The sequence below is a fragment of the Argopecten irradians genome, chromosome 7, assembly GCF_041381155.1.
Source record: "Argopecten irradians isolate NY chromosome 7, Ai_NY, whole genome shotgun sequence".
NCBI classification, from domain to species: domain Eukaryota; kingdom Metazoa; phylum Mollusca; class Bivalvia; order Pectinida; family Pectinidae; genus Argopecten; species Argopecten irradians.
In genome coordinates, this window is record NC_091140.1 from 4,412,493 (window position 1) to 4,439,361 (window position 26,869).

Here is a 26,869-nt window from a genome sequence, read left to right on the forward strand (position 1 = left end):
AGCAATTACATGTAGTATATGGTAAATATCCAAATGCTTCTTGCTAACGGTTTAGACTGGTAGAACTGAAATATTGTATCAACTGCTGCCCGTCTGGCTTTCTTGAACGTTTTCCATAAATTGAAGTTTGCAGTTGTCACCGTTGATCGCAGTAAACTTGCTGCCTTCCGCCATATATGTTGCCGACTATAATATTGACGTCACAATAGATTATATCGACGTCATTGAATGAGGGAAATTCCTGTTACGCTATATTTGGGTACGACTTGACGTCAAAAGTGATTATGACGTCACATTTCAAGGGAGTTTTCCTCGATCTATTTTGACAAAGGTTACTGGACTCGCGAGAGGTATCTGGACTGAGTCCAGTAACCTCGCGTGCTTTTTGCCGCCGATTTCGGGGTTGATATCGCAGTTGATGAATACTTCTGAGAAACGTATTGGCCAATCAAAATACAGCAAAAGCACCAGTCATATAATAAAAATCATTATCAGCAATACAACAATAAGCTGTGCTATTTGTCTTCGTGCTGTATCAGACTTTTGTTTTACATAATTTAGATTTTGGAAACTACGTTTCACCAAGCTCGTAAAGAGACTGGACATAGTATTGATGCCCCCAATCTGTCACTGAACCTTGTCAACATTCACCACATCAAATCAATAGTGTGCAAAAGGTTGGAAAGCTTTCAGATGCTGAGGAAGACCTGGCTTGAATGTGATACATACGTAGAAGGACAGTTACAGAAAACAGGAAACGAAGTTGTTAGTATATCAGCCTTGAACTGTTATAGGGTTCGGTCGATATGTGTGTTTGGGTTGAAAAATACATTTGTTTGATCATTCACAGCGAGTGCAGTTGAAACGGGCGTAATCTATTTATAATCATATAACATGAAGATTACTCTGAGAAAATATGTAATGTTCTCCTCAGCTAAAACGAAACCTTTACATGTTGACAAGCTAACACCTTATAAATTGTTTATGAATAGGATGACATTGAACTATTTCTGGAGAAAAGTGATATAAAAAACATGTATGGGTTGGTAAATCGGTCAGACGACTCCGAAAACTTGGGACTGGGTTTACTATGTGCCGAATATGTATTTTTTGACATTTGGCATTTTTCTTGTTCTTCTGCAGATGTGTGATGTTCTAGCCCTACAAGGAGTTGTGAAAGATATAAGTACCACATGTAGCTCTCGTAACAAAAACCGTTGGATGTCTAGGATTGATGCAGCTACACCACAGATTTCCACCATGTTAAAAACTGATGGCAACATCCGTTACGGCAGACAATGCGTGGAATTATTGGCATCAATACGGTAATAAAAATAAATTATATGTCTTATTTATCTTTTCTGTGAGTGAACTTTCCTACGACTATGTTTACAATTGTTATCACTTTTTTGTATACAAGATGAATTAAAAAATCCCTCAAGTTGATATCAGTTCGAATAAAACCCCTTGAATGATACCATATAAAAATGGTTATGTAATAATATCATCTCTAAATATCTGAATATATCTTGTGAATTAAAGTATTACATTAACATCACTTTCAACGCTCGCATTCATTGTGCTCTTTACATGTGAAACATCATCTTCCAACATAGATGCATCTTCCAATGTATCATACGGTAATGCCACAGATAATACTTATCAAATTAACAACTACATGATATTAAGCTGTATATTTTTTTAAGAAACTTATTTCTCTTTATAAATACGGAAATCTCTTTTCATGTAAACGCTTACTTTTCTACAATATATAAAGTCGGCGACCAGGTAGTTCAATTAGAAGAACAATCCGGCTAGTGTTCGGAGGGTCCCGGGTTCGAATTCCGGTATAGTTATGCATTTTCCCGCTCCAATTACATTTGGTGCTTTGGCTCCTTTTACAGCAACAGCAATGATTTTATTTTTTTCAGAAACGAATGGAATCGAGTGCTGGCATTAAAGATGTTTCATGAGGAGGTGATTGTGAAATCAGAGACACAAATTGATCTGAACATGAAAAAGGTGAGTAACGTTTGGTCATTATTGCTCTTGTTTTGTCAAGATACGATTTTGCAACAAAAGCAAAATTAATTATGCATTGATATGTTTTTCATATTCTAAGTGTTATTGTTACCCAATAAAAACTAACTGTATATATACATTAGGAGAATAACTTTTTGTGTCTATTAGAAATGGTAGAGAGGTTTTGGGCATTACACTTCGTAGTAAATCCAATTGTAGTATAATCTTTAATTTATCCTACGGATCGTTCTCATATTTTATAATTGTGCTCGCAATCGTACTCTTCGTAATTTACACGCCAAAATATACAGAGGATATCCATTGTTCCGTGACGAATAACATCTATATTTCTTCTCGTTAGGTAAAAAATTCGATATTTTTTCACTCTATTGATATTTTTCACTTGAAGTTTCCACCTCATGAGATGAAATACAACTGTTATTCATCAAGAAGCAATGATCGAGTGAAAACATATACCTACCTAATTCCACCCAACAAGGTGGTTTTATTACTGATATTATAAAGTACTGCTGTCGAGGAATTGATATTCATTTCGTTATACATGATTTTTTTCTAGATTAGGAAATATTGATGCTGGGATTTCACAAGGTTCCATCGTAGGTCGTTTATTAATATGTAATTTGATATAAACGATATTGCGGACGGTTTATATTCTATGAAAATCGTTGTAATCAAGTTCGGTTTATTCAAGATTTACTGTATAACAAAATAGCAGAAATGAAAGCTAGCGTAAATTTTCTTTCCTAAAGGTGTTTAAGTCTTTGTCGAAATGTTCACTCAGAGACGTACAGGGACTGATTGTAATCGAGGAATTCATCAAAGCCTTTCAAAAGACTATTCCAGTAACGTAAGTACAAATATAACCTACCTATTATTTATTATAATGATTGACTTCAAGATAATATATGACATCAGTCGATAATGCAACATTTGACCACTTTGTCAATTTCCCTACACCACGAAATGAAATGTCATCGTAAGTAACAAGATATGGTCTACTAATTCCTATCCACCTCAACGAACTGAGGTGGAATTTTCCCTTTTTGTTGTTCTTTTTTTTCACGCGCTCGCGTTGTTAAAGTCGTTAAAATGGAGTATATAGTTCAACTAATGCAGTAAATATCTGTTGAAAGTTATGATGGGTAAAACATCACATAAATCAGATAATGTTCTAAATTTCTTCATGCTGTCGGCTTTACCTGGCCATCGTTCGAAGACGTTCAGGCACATTTATTTATATATTTTGTTTTGCATTTTTTACATTTGATTGATTTTCAGTACAATACACAATCATTTCACAATTGAATACGTTTCCATTCAAACTTAAAACTACTTTAAACAACAATGTCTACTTAAGATACGACACGACTTATTTATTGCTTAACTCTTTATTGTGAACGCATTTCTTACAATTTTGCCTATTTTATATTTCGAGACGGTCCCCCAATTTCAAAAGTGCGTGTCGGTGTCGGTATCCGTACTCCGTGTCGAGCAAAATGGGAGATGGCTAATGAGATGTTCATGACCTAATATCGGCGAGAAATAGAACAATCATTGATTTGAAATCATGCGAAACATTTTCCTGTATGTCAGTGTTAATTTCTTGGGTTTTTATCATAGAAAGAGAACCATATTAAATGCGTTTTCTCTTTTGTTTCATAAAATTATAACACTGGACAATCTATAAATATAGATAATTGTATTAAAACGACTCTGTATACATCTTTATAAGATTGTCTTACTGACAGTTAACGCTTAAACACACATGTTTATGATTCATCGATATTAAATGCATAGAGCTTCATTGTCTCAGATGATGACTAGATTAAATGTGTGCTGAACGACAAGGTTTCATTTACTAATTCAAACTATTGAAACAGGGACCGACAACTGATGGAACATTTTGGAAGATGTCTGGACAACTTTTACATGCGGGTTGTATCCCAGCTTTGTTTCGCGGATAATTCTCCACCATCGGATGCAGTAATAGACAAACTACTGACCCATATGACAAGCGGAATTTCCGAAACTGGGGTTGATGTTGTCCGAACATTCAGTACGGGGACTGGAAAAGAAACCATCGCAAAGTCATTTTTCCTGCAGCTTCTTCTTCGAACAAGGTAGCTAACATTTAAAAGTAATAATAAATGTTAATATTTGAATTTAATTTGTAAAAATAAATTTGATTTCCCTTTCTTGCTTATTTATTTACTTTTCCGTTGGAACACGTTTTACATTTATGTATATAAGATATGTTCATTTGAAGACGAAATATATATTTGAATTTGCTTTTAGGGGAGACCTTGTAAAAAGACATATAGAAAGTTTCTTTGGGAAAACTAGAACGTGTTTCATGAACCAAATCAAAGGAATGGTTAGCCTTAAGTCCAAACAAACCACAAGGCTGCTTGAGTTCTGTTCAATGGTTGTGAAATGCATAGAGGTAAGTTTCAGATTTTAAAATTTCAAATAATCTATTGAAAGTATATAGAATAACAGATAGTAGTCATTTTTCTAATGTTGATGAATTTCGATAGAACAGTTTAAACAATTTCATAATATCAGCATTAATATCTGTAAAATACTATGCAATATTCGTTTTGTCACAGGATTCTTATACGTCACAGCTCAGTGAACATAGCCAGTCCTTTACACACTACGTCACAGAGGCTCGGAAAAAACTGACTTGGGCAAGTCAACAAACCTTTAAGCCAGGACTTCATTATAGCAATCTGGAAATCATTGCTAATAAACAATTTGGATTGAAAATGACTTCAACTATTCTGCAAAAATGCTTTGTGGCGAAAACCGAAGAGGTTTCCGAGGACATAATGGCACTTCTCTCTGTAACAAAGGGTGTTTGCAAGGAAGGAGGCAGTGACTACCCACAGTAAGCCAATTTCACCATTGATTGAAATCTATTCAAATATGAATTCACTCTCAAAGTTCTGTGACGTTTACCGGGTCCGTACCAGTCACAATTAAGTGATGATCCATACAGTGTCTACATTATGTACTGTTCTTATCAAATTATTCAGTGCAAATATATACAGATAATACACAACTGACCTAGCCGTGATTCTATCTATCCCTAAATATTATAATCAACAATATTAATCCTAATGATTACTCAATGCCTCTGAGTGATCATGATAGCAACTTCAAAATATACAAACAGAATAAATCATACAGATCAGAATAATTATTAAATGATTGCAACAAATACTGAGTGATCTTAAGCCTGTACCAGTAGTCTCCCCTACCTGGGATGATTCGATAATCCCTACTCGCACATATATAACAAGACTACGATAAAATCAATGTAATATTATCAATAAGAACCCTTTCCTAAGGCCTAACACTACCGAGCTTCCGAGTACTCAAAGTCGCTGTGTACTAACAGTACTCACTGCTACAGAACACTCAAGTTCACCAAGTACTCTCGGAGCAATCACTCCAGCAATGATTCACACACAATCACTACATATTACCGTGGACTCACAAAGTAATTACTAGTACTCTCAATGATTCTTGTAAACGTAATCATTCAACGAGCAATCCCAAGGCTCAGTCAGTTTATAACTTACTCTTCAGAGTATTTAACGCGGTGGAGGAAAGCCTTTTTCAGGCACGTCAATCTCCGATCTCAACTCTACCGTAAGTTATTAACAACTGACGCATGTAGGCAAGCCTTGTTCAGGCACATCTATATTTACCTTGTATTACTCTAGAAGGTGTTCGCGCTTCAACAGCTCGTCCAACAAAAAGAAAAACTTTCGCTGAAACCGCGGCTTTATATACTGCCGGGCAACGACATTAGCGCCCTCTACTTACAATAATCCTAGGCCTAAGAACGCTTAACATATAAACTTTACGTACATTTGCATGTTTTTGAAACTGATCTCATTATCATTCATGATGTACGTTTTATTTTGATAGAAAATTATATTTGAAATTGTAACAAAACTAACATGCTAATTTTGATAATGTCTCCATACTATTTGAGAGACATTTGGAATTGCGTTTTCGGTATCTCGAAAATAACGCGAAAATATGTATCACGTGATATTAAAGAGGTTTATTTTATTTCGAGTATGAATACTTATGATGGTTTACATATATATATACATTGATCTTCTCACCTTGTAATAAAACTAGCAACAACACATGTATGATCTTTGTACTTAGCCTATTAGTACAGACATTTTAGAAGAATGTATAAATATGTAGACTAAATAGGGATCTAAGCGTTATGTCTTGTGCTGATATGAACGTAATAATTAAAGCAAAGGAAAAGGGAAAAGTGGGTGAAATATGATATTTATCTACATAATTGGTTAAATAAATATCTCATAACTGAATAATTCGATTATACTACTCAGCAGAAGTCCACTTCCTTCTTTCGGAGGACCGTTACAAAAGAGGTCTTCATTTGTGTTACATATTTGATTTTAGCAAGTACCTGATACGGAATGTATGCGACAGATATGGCATCAGTAGTTACCAGTGCCTCACCAAGAGTCTCACATCCCTGGAAGGGGACTTTTCCTGGTTCCCTTTGTATTATAACGCAGATGAGGTAGGTTATATTACTTGTAATACCTTTAAAAAACCACTAGGTCTCCAATGCATTTGCGTCATACATAGCATATGTTTAAAAATTTGATTTACATAATAACATGCGCAAAGATGACTACTCAAATAAAGGCGTGTTTGTATCTTGCATAAAGAATCCAGAATGTGAACATCGGTATCTCGTGTGTGGACCGGATTATTTGAAAGCACGAAACCAAATAAAAACCATGATTCTACGGTTACTTCAAAACCAGGATGCAGCTTCGCCTTATGTAAGTGTTTTCTAGTAGACTATCTTATCCTATTACGTAAGTTGACTTCCACCAAAATCTGTACGTACACACGCTATTGACTATTATTATTTATGTGTCTTATTTGCGTCTTATTTTACATCAACTATTTTGATGTCTGCGTTATCATGAGTAGCCTAGAAATGTGTTTTCAGACTTACTTAAACAGCGTTTTAGTAAAAACAACGTTTTAATAATGGTCCGTAAAAATATTTAAAGGAATCTCATTCTTAGATTTTTTTTTGAAAATGGTAGTAAAATACTGTACAATTCCCGAAACGACACATACGAAACATTCATGTATACCAAAGTATCTGTCATTGGTGAATAACTTAATGGTATGGTGAAAGATACTATAATCTTTTCCTTCTTTAACCAAAGTAATACATTTTGTTTAAATACTTGTAAATCTAGTTATTGTTTTTTAGCCTGGTGTGGAAGGAAAGATGCAAAACATTTACCTCGCTCTGGCTGTTCATAGGGAGGTCACATTTTCATACCTACAAAGGACAGGACTCCATCAATCCGGCGTAAGATATCAGCAACCTCAACGATATCTCATCATTGTTTCACAGCTGCATTGTATATCTCTTCATTTGGGATGAATCAAGTGGCTGCCAAGTGCACCAGTTTTACCGTTCAATTCATACAAAATTACTCTTATCGGCTTTTGCGATTTCATGCAAAACGACATTGATTTCGTTTTTCAATTTGTAGTTATAATTTCGATGTGTGACTCAACACCTGTTTACTTAATTTATTTTAGATTCCACGGATGATACGAGAGATATTCAAAAGGACTAATTTGGCCCAAACGGTAAGTTTCAAATAATGAACTTAACGGATGAGTATTTGGGTTCACTCGAGTTTTGCATTTATCCATCATGGTCTTTAACTTCAGGTTGATCTGGTTATGTTTCAAATGCAGTATATTCGAGATTGTATCAGGCACTTTAGCAAAACGACACAAAGACGAGTAAAATGTCACTGTGTGTTAACACGCAATACATAAAGCTACAGGACTTACAAGGCAGAACCAATTTTTTTATATAAAGTAAACAAATGCCCTAAAAAAGATTTGATATATGATTTAACTAAAATCATACTCATATCATTAAGCAGCTTAATGCATACTACAATTGTGCAAACACGTGCTCTCTTTGCGTTCTTCCTACTTCCATTTTTTATCTTACTTTCAATGATATTTCTAGATTTTCTAAATTGCTGTGTGCTGTTTATAATTACTTTTGTGGACTTAGAGTGTCTTTTATATCTGTCATACCTTTGGTCAATGAAGATCAAAACCCATATCGCTGACCTTGTTAGTAACGAGACTGGGAAGAGCATGACGTATCTGAACATCAGAGAAGGACTTGACCTACACCACCAGGGGATTATCTGTCTTCTGGAACACCTGTATGTTCTCTGTTTGGTGTTTAAAGACTCGAATTCGTTTATCTCCCCACTAATACAGATTGTTTTGGAGCCGGAGAGTATGCTGGTAAATACTGATATTGACTTTTAATATTAAGTTGTCTTTTTAAAATTTATTTTGAAAACATAACTGGTTTTTAACTACATGTTATTTATAAGGATTATTGGAGATGCGAAAACCCTATAATAGTAACCGAAGCCATCTGTCCACAATTAGTTTCCAAAGAGTTCCTGAAAATAAATAGTCCTAACTGTTACTTGTTGATAGTATATACTTGATCGATAAATTGATATGTGTTTGACTTAACGAACGAGCATCATTGTATTAATTGCCTCTTAAAGAGTTGTGTTCGTACAGTAAGTTTATTCTGCAATGTAAACAAACTTGAATAGATAATCAGTTTTCTCTATTTTCTTTATCATGGAAGAATAGGTTTTTAAAATATTTAAAATACTTATCAAATGAGAAAACCATTGTATAAATAAAATATCCATTCCATGGTGGGGTTATTACTACATGTATGATCTTGTAAACATTATCTAGAGGGATAGTTATAAACTATGATTTCACCCTATATCAAAATGTATTACCTATACACTCCTGAAGCAATTTGTGTTTACGATAACATATCGAACGACATTTTGAAAGTAATAACTTTTATTATGAAATATGTGTTTTAGCTATCGTATTTTCCTACAATGCCACAAGAAGTTGATTATAAACAGATGTTGGCAGAGATACAACGCGCAGACCCCAGTGCAACATTTAACGGTACTTTATAACTATTATTTATGATATTTATGTAATATATTTGATACTAAGACATTATATTCATTGAGACATATAACTAACATAGATACACTCGCACAGTACTATAATAGTATAGCTAGGTTATGAGTCAAAGAAGTAATGTTGTGTAACGGCATGTTCGGTAATACTGTATTCCTACAAACGTATATCTTTAAGATACCAACTACTTCAAAGAATAGATATGGGAGTACTCATAACCCTGTTATTTTTATCTACACTGTTTGTATTACGTCCTTGTCTCAAGTTACATAAATGTTGTTGGATGTATCTTATGATTCCTTTAGAACAGAATAGGACATGCTTTAGATTTATTATGGTAACATTTTCCCATTATATTAATTTTACTTTTTTGAAAAATAAAATACAGAATTTGGCAAATGTTTTGAATGTGCATCAAAAAACGATATAACCACGAGAAAGGAGAATAGAAAATATCTTGTTCAATAAAACGATTGGCGTTATCAGCTATAATTACTCAAGATTGGTAATCTTACATAGTTAAAAAAAAACAATAATAAATTTAACTTTTTCTTAGAACATTAAGTAGTAAAATGGCGACTATTTTAACTATATAGTAAAAATCCTATATTTTTTATTCCCTTAGTATGCCCAAATGGTCACCCATACATCATTGCAGACGTAAGTTTTTCTTTACATTACAAAGTAGTTCAATTTATTTACATGTTTCATCTACACTTGAAATAAATAATGTGTTTTAATATGTTCTTTAAATGAATCTTTTGTGTTTAGTAACATTTAATGTGTTGTTATATTTCATAGCAATTTAATTTTTCACCACTAAAGCATAAACCAAACACTTAGAATTTGTTTTCAATTAAATAAACACCGTAAGTACATTTTGTATTTATTAAATAAATAGGTATTAATTCAAATAATCATATTTTAAAATATCAACTGACTACATTTTTGTTTACTTAGAATTTTTATCTAAGCATTACATGTGACTAAAACATATGAAATATAAGGACACAATTGTGTCATCTTTGAAGAAAATGTTAAAAACTGCACTCCGATAGCGAATTAAATGCTGTGGCAGGAATGCTCTTAAACCGCATTACGACGTTCATATGAACATGACGCGATGAAAAACCTGGAAAGCAACGGAAATTTCGTATTTTCTTTCAAAGAGGTATTGCAGAAAAAGAATCTTGCCTGGGTCTGCAAAGTGGACAGGGATATCTCAACCCTCGTAAAAGATTTTGGCCGTCAACCCTCGGCAAATATCGGGTTGACGTCAAAATTTATCACTTGGATTGAGATATCCCTGTCCACTTGACAGACCCATGCAAGATTCTATTAATCCATGGGGGCATCTGATAATACATATGAAAACCTTGTTCCGTTCCGGACAGGCCAGAACGAGGCCATTTTGTATCAAAGCAGTATATTGATAAGGTCAAAATGCTGTTAAACGAAGTTGATGGCGCTGTTGACGCGATAATGAGTCAAGTGGAAATAACACCTTGCTCCATATGGATTTTGTATAAATTTACTTGAAAATATAGTCGATTTCAAGAAATCTTCGAAGTAATTACATTATGATCAAATAGTACATACGTAAGGTGTATTGCTCTATTTTCATTGGAAAGTGTGGGCGACCATGGTATACAACCAACTGTCCTGAATGCGGAGAAACCATCGGTGGGAAGCATCACAGATTCGAAGGAAGCAATAAAAAACTTACAGAAAGGTAATGGGTATTCTACTAATTATATATGGTAGATTTTACTTTATCCTTCATCAAGATCTTGTTTAATTTTATCGATTGTATATTTTTGAGTTTGAGTTTCGGGGTCATCATGTCAAAGTCGCTGTATCTTACTATAGAAAAACAATATTGTCAGAGCAATAACAGCTTTGTTGCATTGATATATAAGCATTTTCATTTTCTCAAAAACGTTTGATAAATTACTGCATCTTGAAATAAGGGGAATATGTGTGACTTTAACAATACTCAAAATGCTCTTTTAAGCTTGCAATCGTTGCTAAATACAATAATTAATTTACAGTGACCTCGAAAAGGACCCGTCAATCGATCAAGGTCACGTTCTCGGTGATCCATCATTATCATCAAGTTCGAGAGCTGTGAGGAATTTGACACCAGTGACGTCATCAATGCTACGACTATTCACCCATGCTGCACTTCTTCTCGGAGCTGAAAAGTACCCACAGGTAATTATAATATACAGTAAGATGAATGTTTGATATATATCGGCCCATTTGTCTTCATCTCGGGGCCAATAGGTACCCACAGGTAATTGTATTAGGCAATACGATGAATATTTGATATGTAAGTCTGTTGAATTTAATACCATATCATAAAGATCATATAAGGTGTTTTAATGAAAATCGGCAAGTTTAAATAAACTAAGAGCCTGCCTTATGATACCAACTGGACTATCTGTGACATTCATTAAAGTGCATCCAAATGCTTCTCAACGAGATATTTAATCAATGTATGTTTTGCCATCAGATTACTGACTATTTATTAACATCTTTTAAGGTGTATAGGCCTATATGAATATATTTGAAGTTCATGTTGTTATTTGTGTATTTTAGATAACTACTATAAGCATTGCTAGGTCTTATTCATTTCTATACGTCGTATCGAGGCATAGCACCGTCGGTTTAACCTTCACAAACTTGATGGTTATACGGGCATCTATGATGTTGATTAAGTCATTCAGTTCCACACGTGATACATTCATAATTATTTCAAGTAATTGTTAAAATTTTCAGTTTCATGAGTTAGACATTTCACATTTAAATTATTGTAGTTTCTTTTGTTTGTTTGTTTTTTTTCTTTCTGTGTCATCAAATGATCGCATTTATCACTACACTGTTCAAAAGTAATTTCGATTTCGATTTGGTTGTAATAATATTGTCGCCTCCACAGAACATCCTTTCATACAGCTCTAATGTCTATTGTTTATTACACTTACTATAATCTACCGTTTCCAGCATGTACTACGAATGATAAAGCCATCACTGGTATCAGGAGAACTGCAGACATTCCTGGTAGGCCACTTGAAGAATGACCTTGATCATTTACATAAGGGCCTTGACCGGAGCCATGACGATGTACTGTTGCTTTGTCATTACGCACTGGATGTGATATCACAAGGATGTATTACCGGTAGTTAAAGCCCAGGCGATTGTTTGTTATGTCGACATAATACTGTCTAGTAAAAAGCAGAGTCATGTTGGCGATGCATCAGTAACTATTTAACTAGGTCGTTACAGATAATTGAGGACACCCGTCCATATATACAAAATGTGTGTCTGTATTTTCGAAGAAATCCATAATAGTCCTTCCTGTCATTGTATGGTTGAAATGTAAGAGGATTTTAGTGGTAGTGAGACAAATAGTATTGAATAAAAAGTGGTGGTTGCTAGTGAACGTAACGAAAATGCTTGACAAATACCCATCTGATGTCAAGTTATAAAACAGTGTCAAGGGAAACATTGGCAAGACTTATCTGACGACTTGAGTTTATACATTAAAACCAAAGTTGTTAACAAACACGGACACAAACGTGATGATGCGTTACAATTAATTAAAATCATATTTTAAATACAATTTAATATTGATGTAATTTACATTTTATTTAAATGTTTTTATCGTGTTTATTGTGTTATTACATGTATATATACCACATACGAGGCCACACTACCAATTATGTGTTATTTTACAGGATCACTTAGAAGTTCGAAGAAAACATTACGTAGTCCTGAAGCCAGAACGACGTGGGAAAACAACATACAAAGCTCGGTTTTCTGTAGAATCACAAAGGTAATAGATCTTACAGATATCATTCACTATCGACATCATACAAGGATACATTTACCTTACAAATATCATTCACTATCAACATCATACAAAAGTAAGTTGACCTTAAAAATATCATTTACTAATATTGACATTTCCGTTGTTTGTTTGCTATATTACGTTACCAACGAATTCGTAGTTCACTTCATTTGCACGAGATTAACTTTCTTTATCAGTCAATGCAAGCAAAAAAAATTGACAATCAATCCTTAAATGAACCTCTCTTTGATGCAATATTGTGGGTCGCTAAGTACATATGCACTTACGGCGTTGCCAATACGTCCACGATCCATACTGTAGAAAACTGTTCAATTTCCCGGCATAGCATGTTGTACATATATGTTCTTCATGGTTACGGTATCAAGAGGATGACGGATGTTTATCATTTTTATGAAGATCCAACATCATAACTTTTTTTCTGAAAAAATCCCCGATTTTGCTGGATATAGAACTATGTAAGCCTAATACGTATGTTTCGACCATGTGATCAAAAGTATTAAATTACCCACTTATGCGGTCTACACAGGTTGTACGAATCGTAATCGTTTGTCACATATATCATGGTAACAAAACCGCGTTTCAAGTCAGAATATTACCTTTCTTATTACCAAACACCCTTTTATTCATTTTATTAACATTGACAACGACTTCGGTTTGCATTTACATTCAAAACATAGAACGAAAACTATATTTAAATTACTCATTTTGTAGAAGAGAAACTGTTTCATTGACGACATTCGCCATGCTAATCCAAGTTGGAAGTAGACAGTTGAAAAAGCTATACAGTATCTTATAATAATAATTGTTGACGCCAAATAGATCAAGATAGAGATAAAAATAAAATTAGTTACTTCTAAGAATTGGAGAAATAGCAATAGAGAAATGGCAATGACGTGAAAGCAAGAAGCTACTAACTATAACTCATTAGGGTTGATGACTTGTTTCAGGACCTAACTGGGATTTTGCAAAGATGCCGGGAGGACATGAAGGGTGAAGACGAGGCTTCTGGTTTGTACTTTATTCATGTACCGTTCATTCACTGTAATATTGCAATACAACACTCCATGACAGTTTTTATTTGTAGAACTTAGGTATTGAACGATCATTTCATTCACGTTTGACTAGTTATAAGTTTTAAAGTGTATAATCCGCAAAAAACTATCTAATCAGTTTTCACACCTTGTATATAATTATGTAATCCTCAAACAGGTGTGGATACCATAAGCTTTATCAACACCTATCGCAACATGGGATAATGCAATCTAACCTGTCATTATAATGACATGATTTATATCCTATTTTCATTGGCAGTTGTTGGCATTGGTTTTGTTTTGTAATAAACTTGTCAAACAACGCATTGCATTGGCTGATCATATGTTGTCATAATGTAAAAGAAGTCCTTTTTTATGAACTGATAAAGGGAGATAAGTCCCACATAAGAACGGAATTGCTTATGGTAGGAAATAAAATTATAAATTAATTAAACTATTGCTATAAAACAAACATTAAATATATGCATTTGGCAGGTACCAGTTTGGAACTGAAGGCTTTGCTTGAGCAGGACTTTAGAATAGATAATAATGCATGCTTGGAAAATGTACAGGAAAGTTGCATTTTGTGGAAACGCCATGCGAGAATTAGCGTTGAAGGGTTCATTGCCGATGTTCTCAGCAACAGAATGTCAGGAAAACAAGACAGTCGAACGTTACTCGAGCATTTCATCAGTAAGGTAGTTGTATACTGTGTTCTTTCTTCAAATAATTTAAAGATGACAAATGGTAAAACAAATTAACTGCGTCTCTAAAAAAATCCATGGCACTGTGTCATACGTGGAATGAAGTAATGATTGCGCATGCACCAAAATCACAATAAATTATTTTATATTATTTTTTGTGTTAATTAGACATATATAGAGAATACATGGTTAGTATCTTACTATACAAGGTTTATTTTGGTGCGAGACTCATCTTTCCATGTCGAGCACCAAAATAATACTTGTATTGTAAGATACTAACCGTGTATTCTGTTTATCCTGCAACCATTATGACATTCACCACAAAAGCAAATTGCAAGTTATTTACTTGGTTTCGCTCGAAGCGAGACGCTTCTTTGATGCGGAGGAAAAGATTCATTCACTAACAGAATGAGAATGTACTCCTTTTTTCTACCGTGGGAAATATATAAGCGCATTCGCAAACAGTACCAGTAATTCTATTCACTGTGTAGTATCACTGAAACAATATGAAATTACTCAAAAATCAATAATTACCCAGCAAAGAATTATTTTAAAATACATATCTTTGCCATGAGCCAAGAAAAAGACGACACCGCCATATGAGATTTTCATATATAGAAAAAATGACAGCAAATTCACGTGATCGTATTGACGGACAAAGCATTTCGTATTGACGGATAAAGCACAAGTTTATCCGGCATTAGTTATCCATCAGTATGTGGGGCATTTGCAGGATAGATATATATTCGATGAAATATCAATTATTGTACAAATGTTGAGTATTGTTTTTGCACTGTCGGCGGTGAATAATTAGATAAAAATGTGGAAATGCAAATAAACTATTCTACTGGTGTGGGGACCAGGATAACGCTTTGTGAGTAAATGTTTCACTGAGAATTTGTTGAGCAATTCTAATAACAATTATGTAAAGTGTTAATGTATATTTGCAGACAAAACGTCAACAGAAAAACGAAATATAATTGTTATCTTAAATTATACAATTGCTTTGAAATGCCCGTTATAGTTGAGATCTTCTATTGTCTGTTTACCTATACTAGCTGGAGAAGATAGAGTTAGTGAAATATCTCCCAGATATACTGGACCTTCAAAGGACACTGCTCAATAGGTTCAAAAGGAGAATGGACAAAAGAGACGCAAAAACGATGAATATAAGGCAGTTCCTAGAGGAAATGAAAGCTCGCTTTTACTTAGAGGGTGTGTTTAGTTCTAAGGATCACCTGGTCTTAATAGCGTTAATCAAATTGAAGTTTACGATGATTTTATAAGTAGTTACATGTATATACATTTATTAATATTTTCAAAGTGTTTGAAAGCAACCAAAAAGATAAAATCTAAAACAGAAATCTTGATCCTATTTAAGTAAATCATAATATGTAACGTATTGTTCGATCAATGAAATTCAATCTTACTTTTATTTTTAGGTTGTATATAATATGACAATTCCATACGTATTTGCAGAAAATTACATGAACGGTATCAAAAAGCAGATCGACTTATGTAGTGAAGTGTGGGAAAAGATGAGCGAATATCTTAAAGACTATGGTAATGCATAATTTTATATTTTACCATCATCATATTGTGTTATAATCTAACCATTTTGCGACAATTCCATGCAATACAACTGAAAAACTTCTTTAAGGTTCATTTGAAATATATTATACAAAATGTTAAATAACATAATGGACCTATCTTATTTTACCGGTCTATTGATGCAAACATATTCAGTATTTTGCTGTAATCCGTTGAAGTCTGATAGGGAATCAGCAAATTTAAGCGAATCGAATGATATCAAACATCATATACATATATATCAAAATTCAAAGACATGTGAAACTAACAGTCGTGATTTTGATTAAAGTAATGAAGTTTATTGTTGTGTTTGTTTGTCATGAAGCTAATTTTATTTACATTTTGATGATTACTAAATCTCATTAGTTTAATGTATGACTGGTTGTCCATGACTCATATTTTAGGCGGTGTTATTATCGATATTGGTTCAAAGGAGGAAAATCGGTTTTTTGTCTTCAACGTAAACTGGAACTATGACGTCATTATTAATGAAAGATTGCATTTTTTATGCTGTGACTGTTTGCAGGTTTGGTTGTCAATAAGAAAGGCTACACAATAAAGAGGATTGTACCAGCATCTATACGGATGTCGCCTATCACATATGAAAGTCCTGTGGAAGTGCTGTTTCCTTCTTTTGATGGGTTGGGTCTTTGTGCTTTTGTCCTGGTGGAATTTCTCATCAGGACACAGAATGAATTACTACAGGAATACTGTCGTATTTCCAAGTTTCGGTAATTAAAGGCATTTCTTGCATATTGATAATCTATTTACTAAATGGTTAGAGGGGGTAACAGCCACATAATGATATGTTAACTTTCCAGGTAAGATTCAGAAGCAGTCAAACAAGAATTTGACATCAACGACTGATATTTTCCTTCCTTTCCTTTCTCTAAAGTTGTGTATTCTACTTAGTTGACATTTCAGATGTTTTGCTATTCCTATGTGTGACTTTCATATGATTTATAAATTATGCGTATGACAACAGATGAGATGGATTATGTACAATGACTAGAGTAAATACGGCCACATATGTAATGTGTAATACAATGGAAACGTATACATCTTTGCTTTTGATAAACTCTGCTCAACATAGCAATTCAGTTTATTAATTTTGTTATGATTTTCAAATACGATCTAAAGATATCTTTCTTTATCTTAAGGTATGAAGAAATTCCTCTCGTCAGCCCCAAAGACATCACATATTCTAACGTAATCACTGTCGATAAGAATGTGCATTTTCTGCCCCTGCTTCTGTCAAATTGCAAATATGAAGTGGACGCAGAACAGGGGCAAAGTTTTGAGTACGATAAGGAAGGCATTGAAAGGCAGGTGAAAGACCAGTTTATCAGTGGACGTTCAAGGATTGACATAAAAAATGTATGTTATTCGTTTTTTACATTCATGTAAGCAATTAAGTTGTTTATATCAAAGTCAATCGCAAATAATGCTTGTAATACATATCATTTGTATATTTATATAATTATTTTTCTTTGTTTTCATACTAAATCTGACTTTTTGATTGGTCGATTTTTTTATTCATACGTCCATAATGGCACAAAACCCGACCCGACGTTGTCGTGACGTTACATTAGAGACATCGACGTTGATTTGGAAAAATAATTCCTTAGAAACCAATGGAACCGTATCTTATCACGAAGTCTGAAAAATGATTACATGAATTGATTTCATTTTTTTTTAATTCCTATGAACTTAATAAATTTGTTTGCAAACTTTTGTGAGAACTGGCGGACATCAACCCCTAGGATGATTCTTGCTGCTTTGAACTAAATCGAGATTGTGAACCATGTTATTATGATTTGAAATAACTCGATCAAGATCATTTTAATCGTCGTCCAGAATCCCATTCATCCCGGTCGTTGATTTAAAAACAATATATAAGTTCATTTTTGTTCAGACAAAAGAAGTTAAATAAAACATGATTTTTGTAGATTCCAACAATGATGTACAGATCGGAGACAGCCGAGACCTGGTCTTACAGGCGACTGACAGAGGTCGTTCCCCAGGTAATCCGTTTACATACAATACAGGGCAGAAATAATACACAACGTAACAATCTTATAAGCTTGGAATTGTATGTGTGTGATTAAAGAATTATGTGCATCTTGGTCCTGTCACTTACAAAAACAACTATAAGAAAGATTTGAATAGATATGATAACCATGATTATATAATTATATGGTGACATTTTTAATCTAAATATTATACAACAAATCTATTCAATTTCAACATACACATTACCATAGTATATGAAACCCCTTATTACGACGCAACGAAATCAAAGCATGTATCTGAAAATTACCCAAAATAAAAACCAAAACACAGTGTTGGGGTTGCTAAACTCCGCCACGGAACTAAACCAAGCACAATGTAACGCCATATACCATAAGATATTCACCAAATAAGCAACACATATGTGATACAAGAAACATTTAATTAACATGTTAATTAAAATGTTATGAAGGTAGTGGGTGGCGCGCAATGGAAGAATACTACCCACAATCCTTTGAGCTACTGTCTAAAGGAGGGTTACTGTGTATAGTGTAATGATTATTTAAAGGGAAATAACTCTTGTAAATTAACACTGAAATTGATATTATAGTACTATCGTGCAGACTTCCAGATGCCTGGATTAAGCTATATATTTTATATTTACTACCTTTTAATTGTCATCATCATATTCATATCCTGGATTTTTAATTTCAACAAAATTAATTGCAAAAAGCAAATGGATTTTGCATGAGGCAAAGCATGTTTTAGCCATCTCCATACAAATACGGTAAGGTACAATTAATACACATATTAATATGTGTTATATATACGTTCCTTCGTTACAATCGTAATAACTATGCAATAAGGTTTTAATGGTATAATGTTACGGAATATGGAATAGTATGATCACTTGCTTGGATTTCAAATGTTGTTCTTAGTTCATTAAATAATACAAATAAATATTATTCAGCTGTTTCATCACCTAGGACAAGCTGTAGAATATCGCGAATGATCGTGAAAGAGGTAGTAATTTCAGTTGATATCAGAAAAAAAATTATATTTATATTTCAAGAATCGTCATTTACAAACCCACAAGATCCCATTTCTATAATTTTAGATATAAATGTTTTGAATTGGATGATAGAATGAACGTAAAGTAAGTAAAAAATGGACAAAATGTATTAGGTGAAAAACTGCTGCAATAACGGTAGTTATGTTGATATCTTTCATTTTCGTGTTGATATAAAAATGGTTGTACAATTTTATTCAAATGTTATGAAAACAGGCCATGGATTATTTTTGACGCCGGTCAGAGAGAGATCCCCATCCAAGTTTTTTATATAGTGTATTATGGGAGGCACCTCTGCGCAATCCACTTAGCGGTCTCTAAATGAACTCGAGTTTGACTCATAAAAATCTGCTTAGTCTTAAGTAGGTAAAATATATGTTAATTGTATGTTTAAAAGAGATATACGTGAAACTCTTGATTTTAATGTTTTCAGAACATTTATTCTTTAAACTGAAATTTTCTTATAAGTCTAGATGTAAGATGTCGGTCGGGTATTTAGGTAATTGTACATGTACCTTGTTTTACTTTAATATATTTTATTCTAAAATGTTTTGTTTAATTGCTATCTTCTACCTTAGGCTCCTATGACCGGTGCATTAAAGGATCTAATCTTAGCCGACTTGAGGACTATACCGCAGCTTTACCAAGCCATAGACAATCTCGATATGACTATCAGCCTGCTGTGTTGTCTACCGGAGCAGACCGACAATCCGGAACAGTCGCTATTTAAATTCATGACAAAGACTCTCCGTATGCCAAACACAGAACTTGGACAAGAGGTTTGATAACAGCTTGATTGGTTAAAACAATATTTTATTCAATTCAATAACGATACAGTACAATATACATGTCAAAAAGGTTGGATACAGAAACAAGTATAATATACATAAAAACACCTTGATTATCACGTGTTTATTTTCAAAATCAATCGTTTAACCTGATGTTTTATTTTTTGGCTTTCAATGTTGCTAATCAAGCCTCTTTAATTAATGAATATGGTAAAATCATTTTAAAGTAAAACATATTAATACATCCTATTTGTTTAATTTTTTATTTTCTATTATTAAAGGAGCACCTGGAAAGTATTATCATGGAGATATAAAAGTGTACTCTCATCATACACCGCTTCCCCATAGCATTAGATATATTTAAATTAATCCTTATAATTCTATCATTTTTACCTTTAAATCCACTTTTATTGGTTTCGCTTTGTTGTCTCAGAAATCATTACGCTGCCGCATCAACCAGTCAAACTCGACGTTATAATCAGCAATGTCAGTTTTAACGTTACGAGCTGATAACATATTTTCTAAGCCAATGGAAATGCTTCTTACACACAAATATAATTTTCTATCATAAACGTCCATTGTTATCCATATTAATTGCACATTTCTTTATTATTATAGGTTGAACGTTCCTGTAAGTTTAAACATGTGTTGTCCCTTTGGCTAGTTCTGTCTATGAAGAAAGACTTTTTCCTTCATCAAAACAACCAGGTAGTTATATGGCCATGATATAATAACAAATATGCATACATTATACCAACACTGGTGTGCATCTTTGTTGCACCGTAAACGCAAATACTTATATATATATAATGAAGGACTGTTAAAAGATGTATCAATAAAAACACAGCCTTCATGATGTGATTTCTAAGAATACATGTATCCCAGTACCAACATTATTCTACTTGCAGGAAACATTTCCATGTTTGGAAATGAAGTACAAGACTGCAAAACTAGACAGAAAAAAGAAGGCAAAATATGAATGCTTCCTAAACACGCTGACAAAAGCTCAGCAAAGGCAGCTGACGGAAGCCCTTTACGAATGTATCGTGATCAGATTCCCTAACGATGAAACTGACGACGAGCAACTGGATTACTCCAATATGAGGTGAGTACACATGGATATGGTATAAAAGGGAGAGTATTACAGTGGTTTCGAAATTATCTTTCTGATCGAAAACAAGGAGTATCTACAGAGGGGTTCCTATCTTCTTTTTAAAAATGTCAATGCCGGTGTACCACAAGGTTCTGCCTTAGGGCCAATCCTATTTTTGTTATATATTAATGACATAACTGAATGTGTAAATAGTAGAATTAAATTCTTTGCTGACGATACTTCACTTTATGAAATAATAACTGATAACCATGAAGAAATTGCAGATAATCTAACCAATGACCTAAGTAATATCAATAATTGGGCAAATAAGTGGGACATTAATTTTAATCCTTCAAAAACAGAAACTGTACTTTTCTCAAGAAAAAGACATATATTCAATCCTGATATTTTATTTGCAGATGATATTGTAAACTCTGTTCTATTTCACAAACATTTGGGGGTAACTTTCAGTGGTGATGGTAAATGGTCCAAACATATTAATAATATTTATACTCAGTATTTTAAGATTACTAAAACATAATGAAGATAGAAAGAGCCTTTTAAAAACTTATACATCCTTTATAAGACCTGTTTTAGAATATGGTGATGTCATTTTGGATAATTGTACAAAACAAGAAAAAGACTTATTAGAATCTGTACAGATAGTAGTAATAAGAATTATAACAGGCCTGAGAAGAGGAACATCGCATAATAAACTTTATGTTGATGTTGGACTTGATTCACTTGAATTCAGACGAAAACTCCATAAATCAATATTGATGTTTAAATTTGTAAATAATGAATCCCCTATATATTTTACTAATTTGATTGAACCATTCTTTAATGATAATAATAATACTCCTTACACATTAAGGAATAATCGCCTGTTTAATCCCCCTCTGTAGAACTGAATTATACTCCAACAGCTTTATTCCCTCAATGCTAAGAGAATTTAATCAAACAGATATAGAACTCATATTTAATAATTCATTAGAACAATTTCAAAAAAGTATCAAAATAGATAATGATATTCCTGCTAGAGAAATTTCTAATATCTTTAAATATCATGGCGACCGTAAATACAACATTTTTCTGGACCAGCTACGAAACCAAGCAAGTAATTTAAAGTCTGATCTTTATCACGATCATTTAAGAGAATCTCCAGCCTGTTCCTGTTATTATACCAATGAAAATTCATATCACTTTTTCTTTGACTGTAGGCACTTCTATGAACAGAGAGCAGTTCTTATACAGGGGATACAGAACTTAGGTTTACCAGATAATCATAATCATTTAAACATTGAAACACTATTATATGGATGTAAACTTTGCAATAATGATATTAACAAAGATATTTTACAATGCGTGATCGAATATATCCGCCATACTAAAAGATTTGATTTCTGATAAACATATATTTTATATACATGTATCATAGCCCTCTGCATATATAAGCAAACAACAAGTAACAAGTACCCATATCTAATTACTTGATAGTCAAAATACTACTAAGCAGTGCAATTAAGCAATTAAACTATTGTATATGTTAATATTTATTTCTAATTTACTCTAAACTATCCTGGCTGGAGGGACACTGAATACTGATTATCGAATATTGTGATTCTTTTATACTATAATAATTATCTAATTGAATAATCAAACTGTACATATTAGAACCATAAATGTTGGTTAACTCCAATAATATGAAAAAAAACTGCATTCAATATTCTACCATTTTTTTCATATTCAACTGAAGACAAAATGCTCCATTGTTGTCAGACTCTCATACATATTCCAAGGGGATGGGTCAGTGTGCATAAGCACAGGGACTTTTTGGCCTAATATCTCATGGTGTGTATGTATGTTAGTCAGTCAATAAATCAGCATGATTCTTATCCCTATCCAAAAACTACAATCATTAGGAATATGAATTCCAAATAGCCAAACTTGTTCTGAAACATTTTCTATTAAAAATAAAATTGGAGTTATCCCCCTTTAATTAGTAATTATTAATATTATTATCACTATACTGTAACTAATTCAGTTTATTTGTATATATAAATATATCATGTATTAATGAATTGCAGAATGAATTCATGTTTATACTTTAAAATATGATCTGTAGAGGACTTAAATAGGCGTAGCCTGATTTCCGATCCTATTGATGTACATAATATCAATAAAATATTGCTGAAATTGAAAATTTATAACAAGTCAAATTCGTGTAAAGAGACGATTCTAATGATTTGTTACATTTATAATAAAGGAAGTGATATTATTCAACTATGTGATATTGCTTACAATTAACCTAGGCTATCAGAAGATGACATATGTTCTATTTTGTTTGTTCTGGGAACATTATGGTGCACCAATGTATATTGGTGGCCTAAGATGAGATACCAACACCAAATAAATGCAAGCTTCCCTCTGTAGTCTGTTTTGCTGTCTGGCGTATATAGTGATAGTCAACTACCGCGCGGTAATTAGGACGACGTCGGGAAACAAACGACGACCCGCGTTATAAAAATAAACATTTAATTGATTTTATTCAGAATGTTGTAAGCAAGTAATTTTTGCGACTTTACAAAATTATCAATCTCGTTTTAAACTTACATTTTAAAAATTAAAAGCCTTTTCGGAAAGGTAGAGAGCTTTTAAGTAAACAATGCCTGTAAATTTAATTTATATTATATGAACGATAAACAATAAGTTGTTGTTTTCCTTGTTATTGTTTTAATATTGCAGTGTATCAAACTCCTTGTACGGTCACGTGTCTGCACCGATTTACGACGAAAGACAAACAAGAATGGCCGCCATTACGTTATTAGATGAGGATGACGAGACCATTCTGAATTTTCCTCCGGAAATCGAGGGAACAATGGCTGTATCCGCTTGGAGCATCGCGATGGAGTGGTTCCAATCAGGCAAATAAAATACTTTTGTTTTACAATAATGTTGAAATCAGTAAGGAACATTTTATTAAAAATGTTTTCCCATTTCCAATGCCTTTATAGATGTTTTATTGTTACTATAGTGGGATTTCATGACCTATTAAAGATGTTTTAAAGCCGATTCCACTTTCGAATATACGCTTATTTTTGTTTTGATTGAGTGACTTTTGCTTATTTTATGACCACGTGAAAATTTTATTGAAGAAATGTAATGTCTTCGAACGTAAGAAGGCGCAAACAATTATAATGTTCTCATTTAAATACACCAATGATATTTTTTTGAATCCATTTTAACCTACACGTATGTAGTTACATAAAATTGAAATATCCTATAGGTTTCTGTAGGTTATAAATTGTATTTTTATATAGATTATGTACTGTATTTTTCATTGATTTATGCATTGTTATTTTTCTGTTATAACATTATGTATTTAGTTTTCTATAGGTTATATTGTATTCTTTCATTGAATTATGCATTGTTTTTTTCTATAGTTTATTTATTGTATTTTTCAATGGATTATGATGTATTATCGTATTTTTAGTGGATTAGGTATTTTGTATTGGATGTATTTATTTTATGTATTGTATTTTTAGTGATTATGTTTTTTTTTTTAGTGGATTATGTATTTTTCATGGATTATTATGTATTTTTAGTGGATTATGTATTGTATTTTTCAATGGATAATTTATTATTTTTTAGTGGATTATGTATTGTATTTTTTTTGTATCGCATTTTTAGTGGATTATTTATTGGATTATGTATTGTATTTTTAGTAGATTATTTATTGTATTTTTAGTGGATTATTATCGTATGTTTAGTGGATTATGTATCGTATTTTTAGTTTTTAGTGGATTATGTATTGTATTTTTATGATTAGTATGTATTTTAGTAGATTATTGTATTTTTAGTGGATTATGTTATTTATTTTTGTATTTTCGTATTTTTAGTGGATTATGTATCGTGTATTTTTAGTGGATTATGATTGTATGATTATGTATTGTATTTTTCAATGAATAATGTATCGCATTCTTCAATAGATTATAAATTGTATTTTTCTATTGATTGTATATTGTATATTGATATAAATGTTAATTAAACATGTTTTCTTTATAGTTTGATGTTCATAAAATACTTTGTAATTTGAGGGAGTTTTAAAACCAAGCTTCCTATTAAGTGACTAATTATTATTTAGAACTTTTAATATATCTACAAATAAACACGGTTATAATGAACCTTTGGGGACCGACGAAATCGTGTCGTTATATACGTAGTTGGTTATGCAGACATCTAACAACAACCTTGACGTGAATGGAAATTGCTACGTTATAAGTAAGACGTATCCGTAGTAACCGTGTTCGTAATAAACATGTTTTATTTTAGCTGTAAATAGTATGATTTAACCTGTATATGTGCGCGAGCAACCGGATTCAAAATCGGTATAGGAGGAAATATAAGCAAAAAGACGCTGCATTATAGGAGATATATATACATATCTCATCTGGTTTCATGTAAAATATATAATACTTAACATTTTCATTTATGCGCTTATATGTGATATGTACGATAATATTTGTAATATTGTTATCTTTAAAAAGTATGATTTTTAAATCGATGTCAGTATGAACGACCCTTTTTTGAGTTGACATACCAGATAGTCTCCTCATTTTTCTTTGTTCCTTGCATGTCATTCAGATAGTGTTGTGATAGGGACAATTCATCGCAACTGGATTTACTCCCATATGAGGTTAGTAACAACATGAGCTACTTGTTAATAAACAGGGAGTGTGGTTTACGAGTTGTATCGTAATCTATCTTTCTGATCGCAAACTAGGGGAGGATCTACAGAGGGGTTCCTATCTACTTTTAAAAATGCCAATCGCGGTGTACCACACACAGGTGATCTTGCCTTTAAGGGCCAGTCACTATTTTTGTTATATATTAATGGACATACTGTAATGTAGTAAATAGTACACAATTAAATTACTTTGCTGATGATAACGATCACTTTATGAAATAATAACTGATAACCCATGAAGGACATATGCGTCAGATAATCATAAACCAATGACCATAAGGTAATAATCTATTAATTTCGCGGGCCAATAAGTTGGTACATTTAATTTTAGATCCTTCAAAAACACGAAACGTGTACTTTTCTCTCAGATAAAGCACATTATATTCAATCCTGGATTATTTTATTTGCAGGATGACATTGATAGACTACTTTCCTGCTGTTCTATTTCACAAACATTTGGGGGTAACTTTCAGTGGTGATGGTAAATGGTCCAAACATATTAATAATATTTATACTCAGTATTTTAAGATTACTAAAACATAATGCTAGATAGAAAGAGCCTTTTAAAAACTTTATACATCCTTTATAAGACCTGTTTTAGAATATGGTGATGTCATTTTGGATAATTGTACAAAACAAGAAAAAGACTTATTAGAATCTGTACAGATAGTAGTAATAAGAATTATAACAGGCCTGAGAAGAGGAACATCGCATATAATAAACTTTATGTTGATGTTGGACTTGATTCACTTGAATTCAGACGAAAACTCCATAAATCAATATTGATGTTTAAAATTTGTAAATAATGAATCCCCCTATATATTTTACTAATTT

The 26,869-nt window shown here is 32.7% G+C and overlaps 1 protein-coding gene across 3 annotated transcripts in view; it reads left to right on the plus strand.

The window, feature by feature from the left end:
* The window catches only part of LOC138327329 (E3 ubiquitin-protein ligase rnf213-alpha-like), a 42,213-nt gene extending 17,946 nt beyond the window's left edge, over window positions 1-24,267 (plus strand). Inside the window, exons 9-37 of one of the 3 annotated variants that reach the window (XM_069273343.1) lie at window positions 562-765; window positions 1,144-1,325; window positions 1,932-2,022; window positions 2,793-2,890; window positions 3,924-4,163; window positions 4,339-4,486; window positions 4,653-4,933; window positions 6,499-6,622; window positions 6,774-6,890; window positions 7,337-7,438; window positions 7,675-7,725; window positions 8,206-8,409; window positions 9,024-9,114; window positions 9,758-9,792; window positions 10,764-10,864; window positions 11,184-11,346; window positions 12,136-12,310; window positions 12,870-12,967; window positions 13,951-14,011; window positions 14,530-14,732; window positions 15,797-15,953; window positions 16,218-16,301; window positions 16,855-17,059; window positions 17,489-17,705; window positions 18,278-18,352; window positions 19,986-20,186; window positions 20,814-20,903; window positions 21,104-21,300; window positions 22,509-22,819. In XM_069273343.1, the coding sequence (XP_069129444.1) occupies window positions 562-765; window positions 1,144-1,325; window positions 1,932-2,022; window positions 2,793-2,890; window positions 3,924-4,163; window positions 4,339-4,486; window positions 4,653-4,933; window positions 6,499-6,622; window positions 6,774-6,890; window positions 7,337-7,438; window positions 7,675-7,725; window positions 8,206-8,409; window positions 9,024-9,114; window positions 9,758-9,792; window positions 10,764-10,864; window positions 11,184-11,346; window positions 12,136-12,310; window positions 12,870-12,967; window positions 13,951-14,011; window positions 14,530-14,732; window positions 15,797-15,953; window positions 16,218-16,301; window positions 16,855-17,059; window positions 17,489-17,705; window positions 18,278-18,352; window positions 19,986-20,186; window positions 20,814-20,903; window positions 21,104-21,300; window positions 22,509-22,695 (4,182 nt within the window). In that variant the 3' untranslated portion in view covers window positions 22,696-22,819. Of the gene's footprint in view, window positions 1-561; window positions 766-1,143; window positions 1,326-1,931; window positions 2,023-2,792; window positions 2,891-3,923; window positions 4,164-4,338; window positions 4,487-4,652; window positions 4,934-6,498; window positions 6,623-6,773; window positions 6,891-7,336; window positions 7,439-7,674; window positions 7,726-8,205; window positions 8,410-9,023; window positions 9,115-9,757; window positions 9,793-10,763; window positions 10,865-11,183; window positions 11,347-12,135; window positions 12,311-12,869; window positions 12,968-13,950; window positions 14,012-14,529; window positions 14,733-15,796; window positions 15,954-16,217; window positions 16,302-16,854; window positions 17,060-17,488; window positions 17,706-18,277; window positions 18,353-19,985; window positions 20,187-20,813; window positions 20,904-21,103; window positions 21,301-22,508; window positions 22,820-24,033 lie in introns of those variants that run through there. The other 2 variants (XM_069273342.1, XM_069273344.1) reach the window with 2 other exon arrangements.
* The last annotated feature ends 2,602 nt before the right edge of the window (window positions 24,268-26,869 follow it).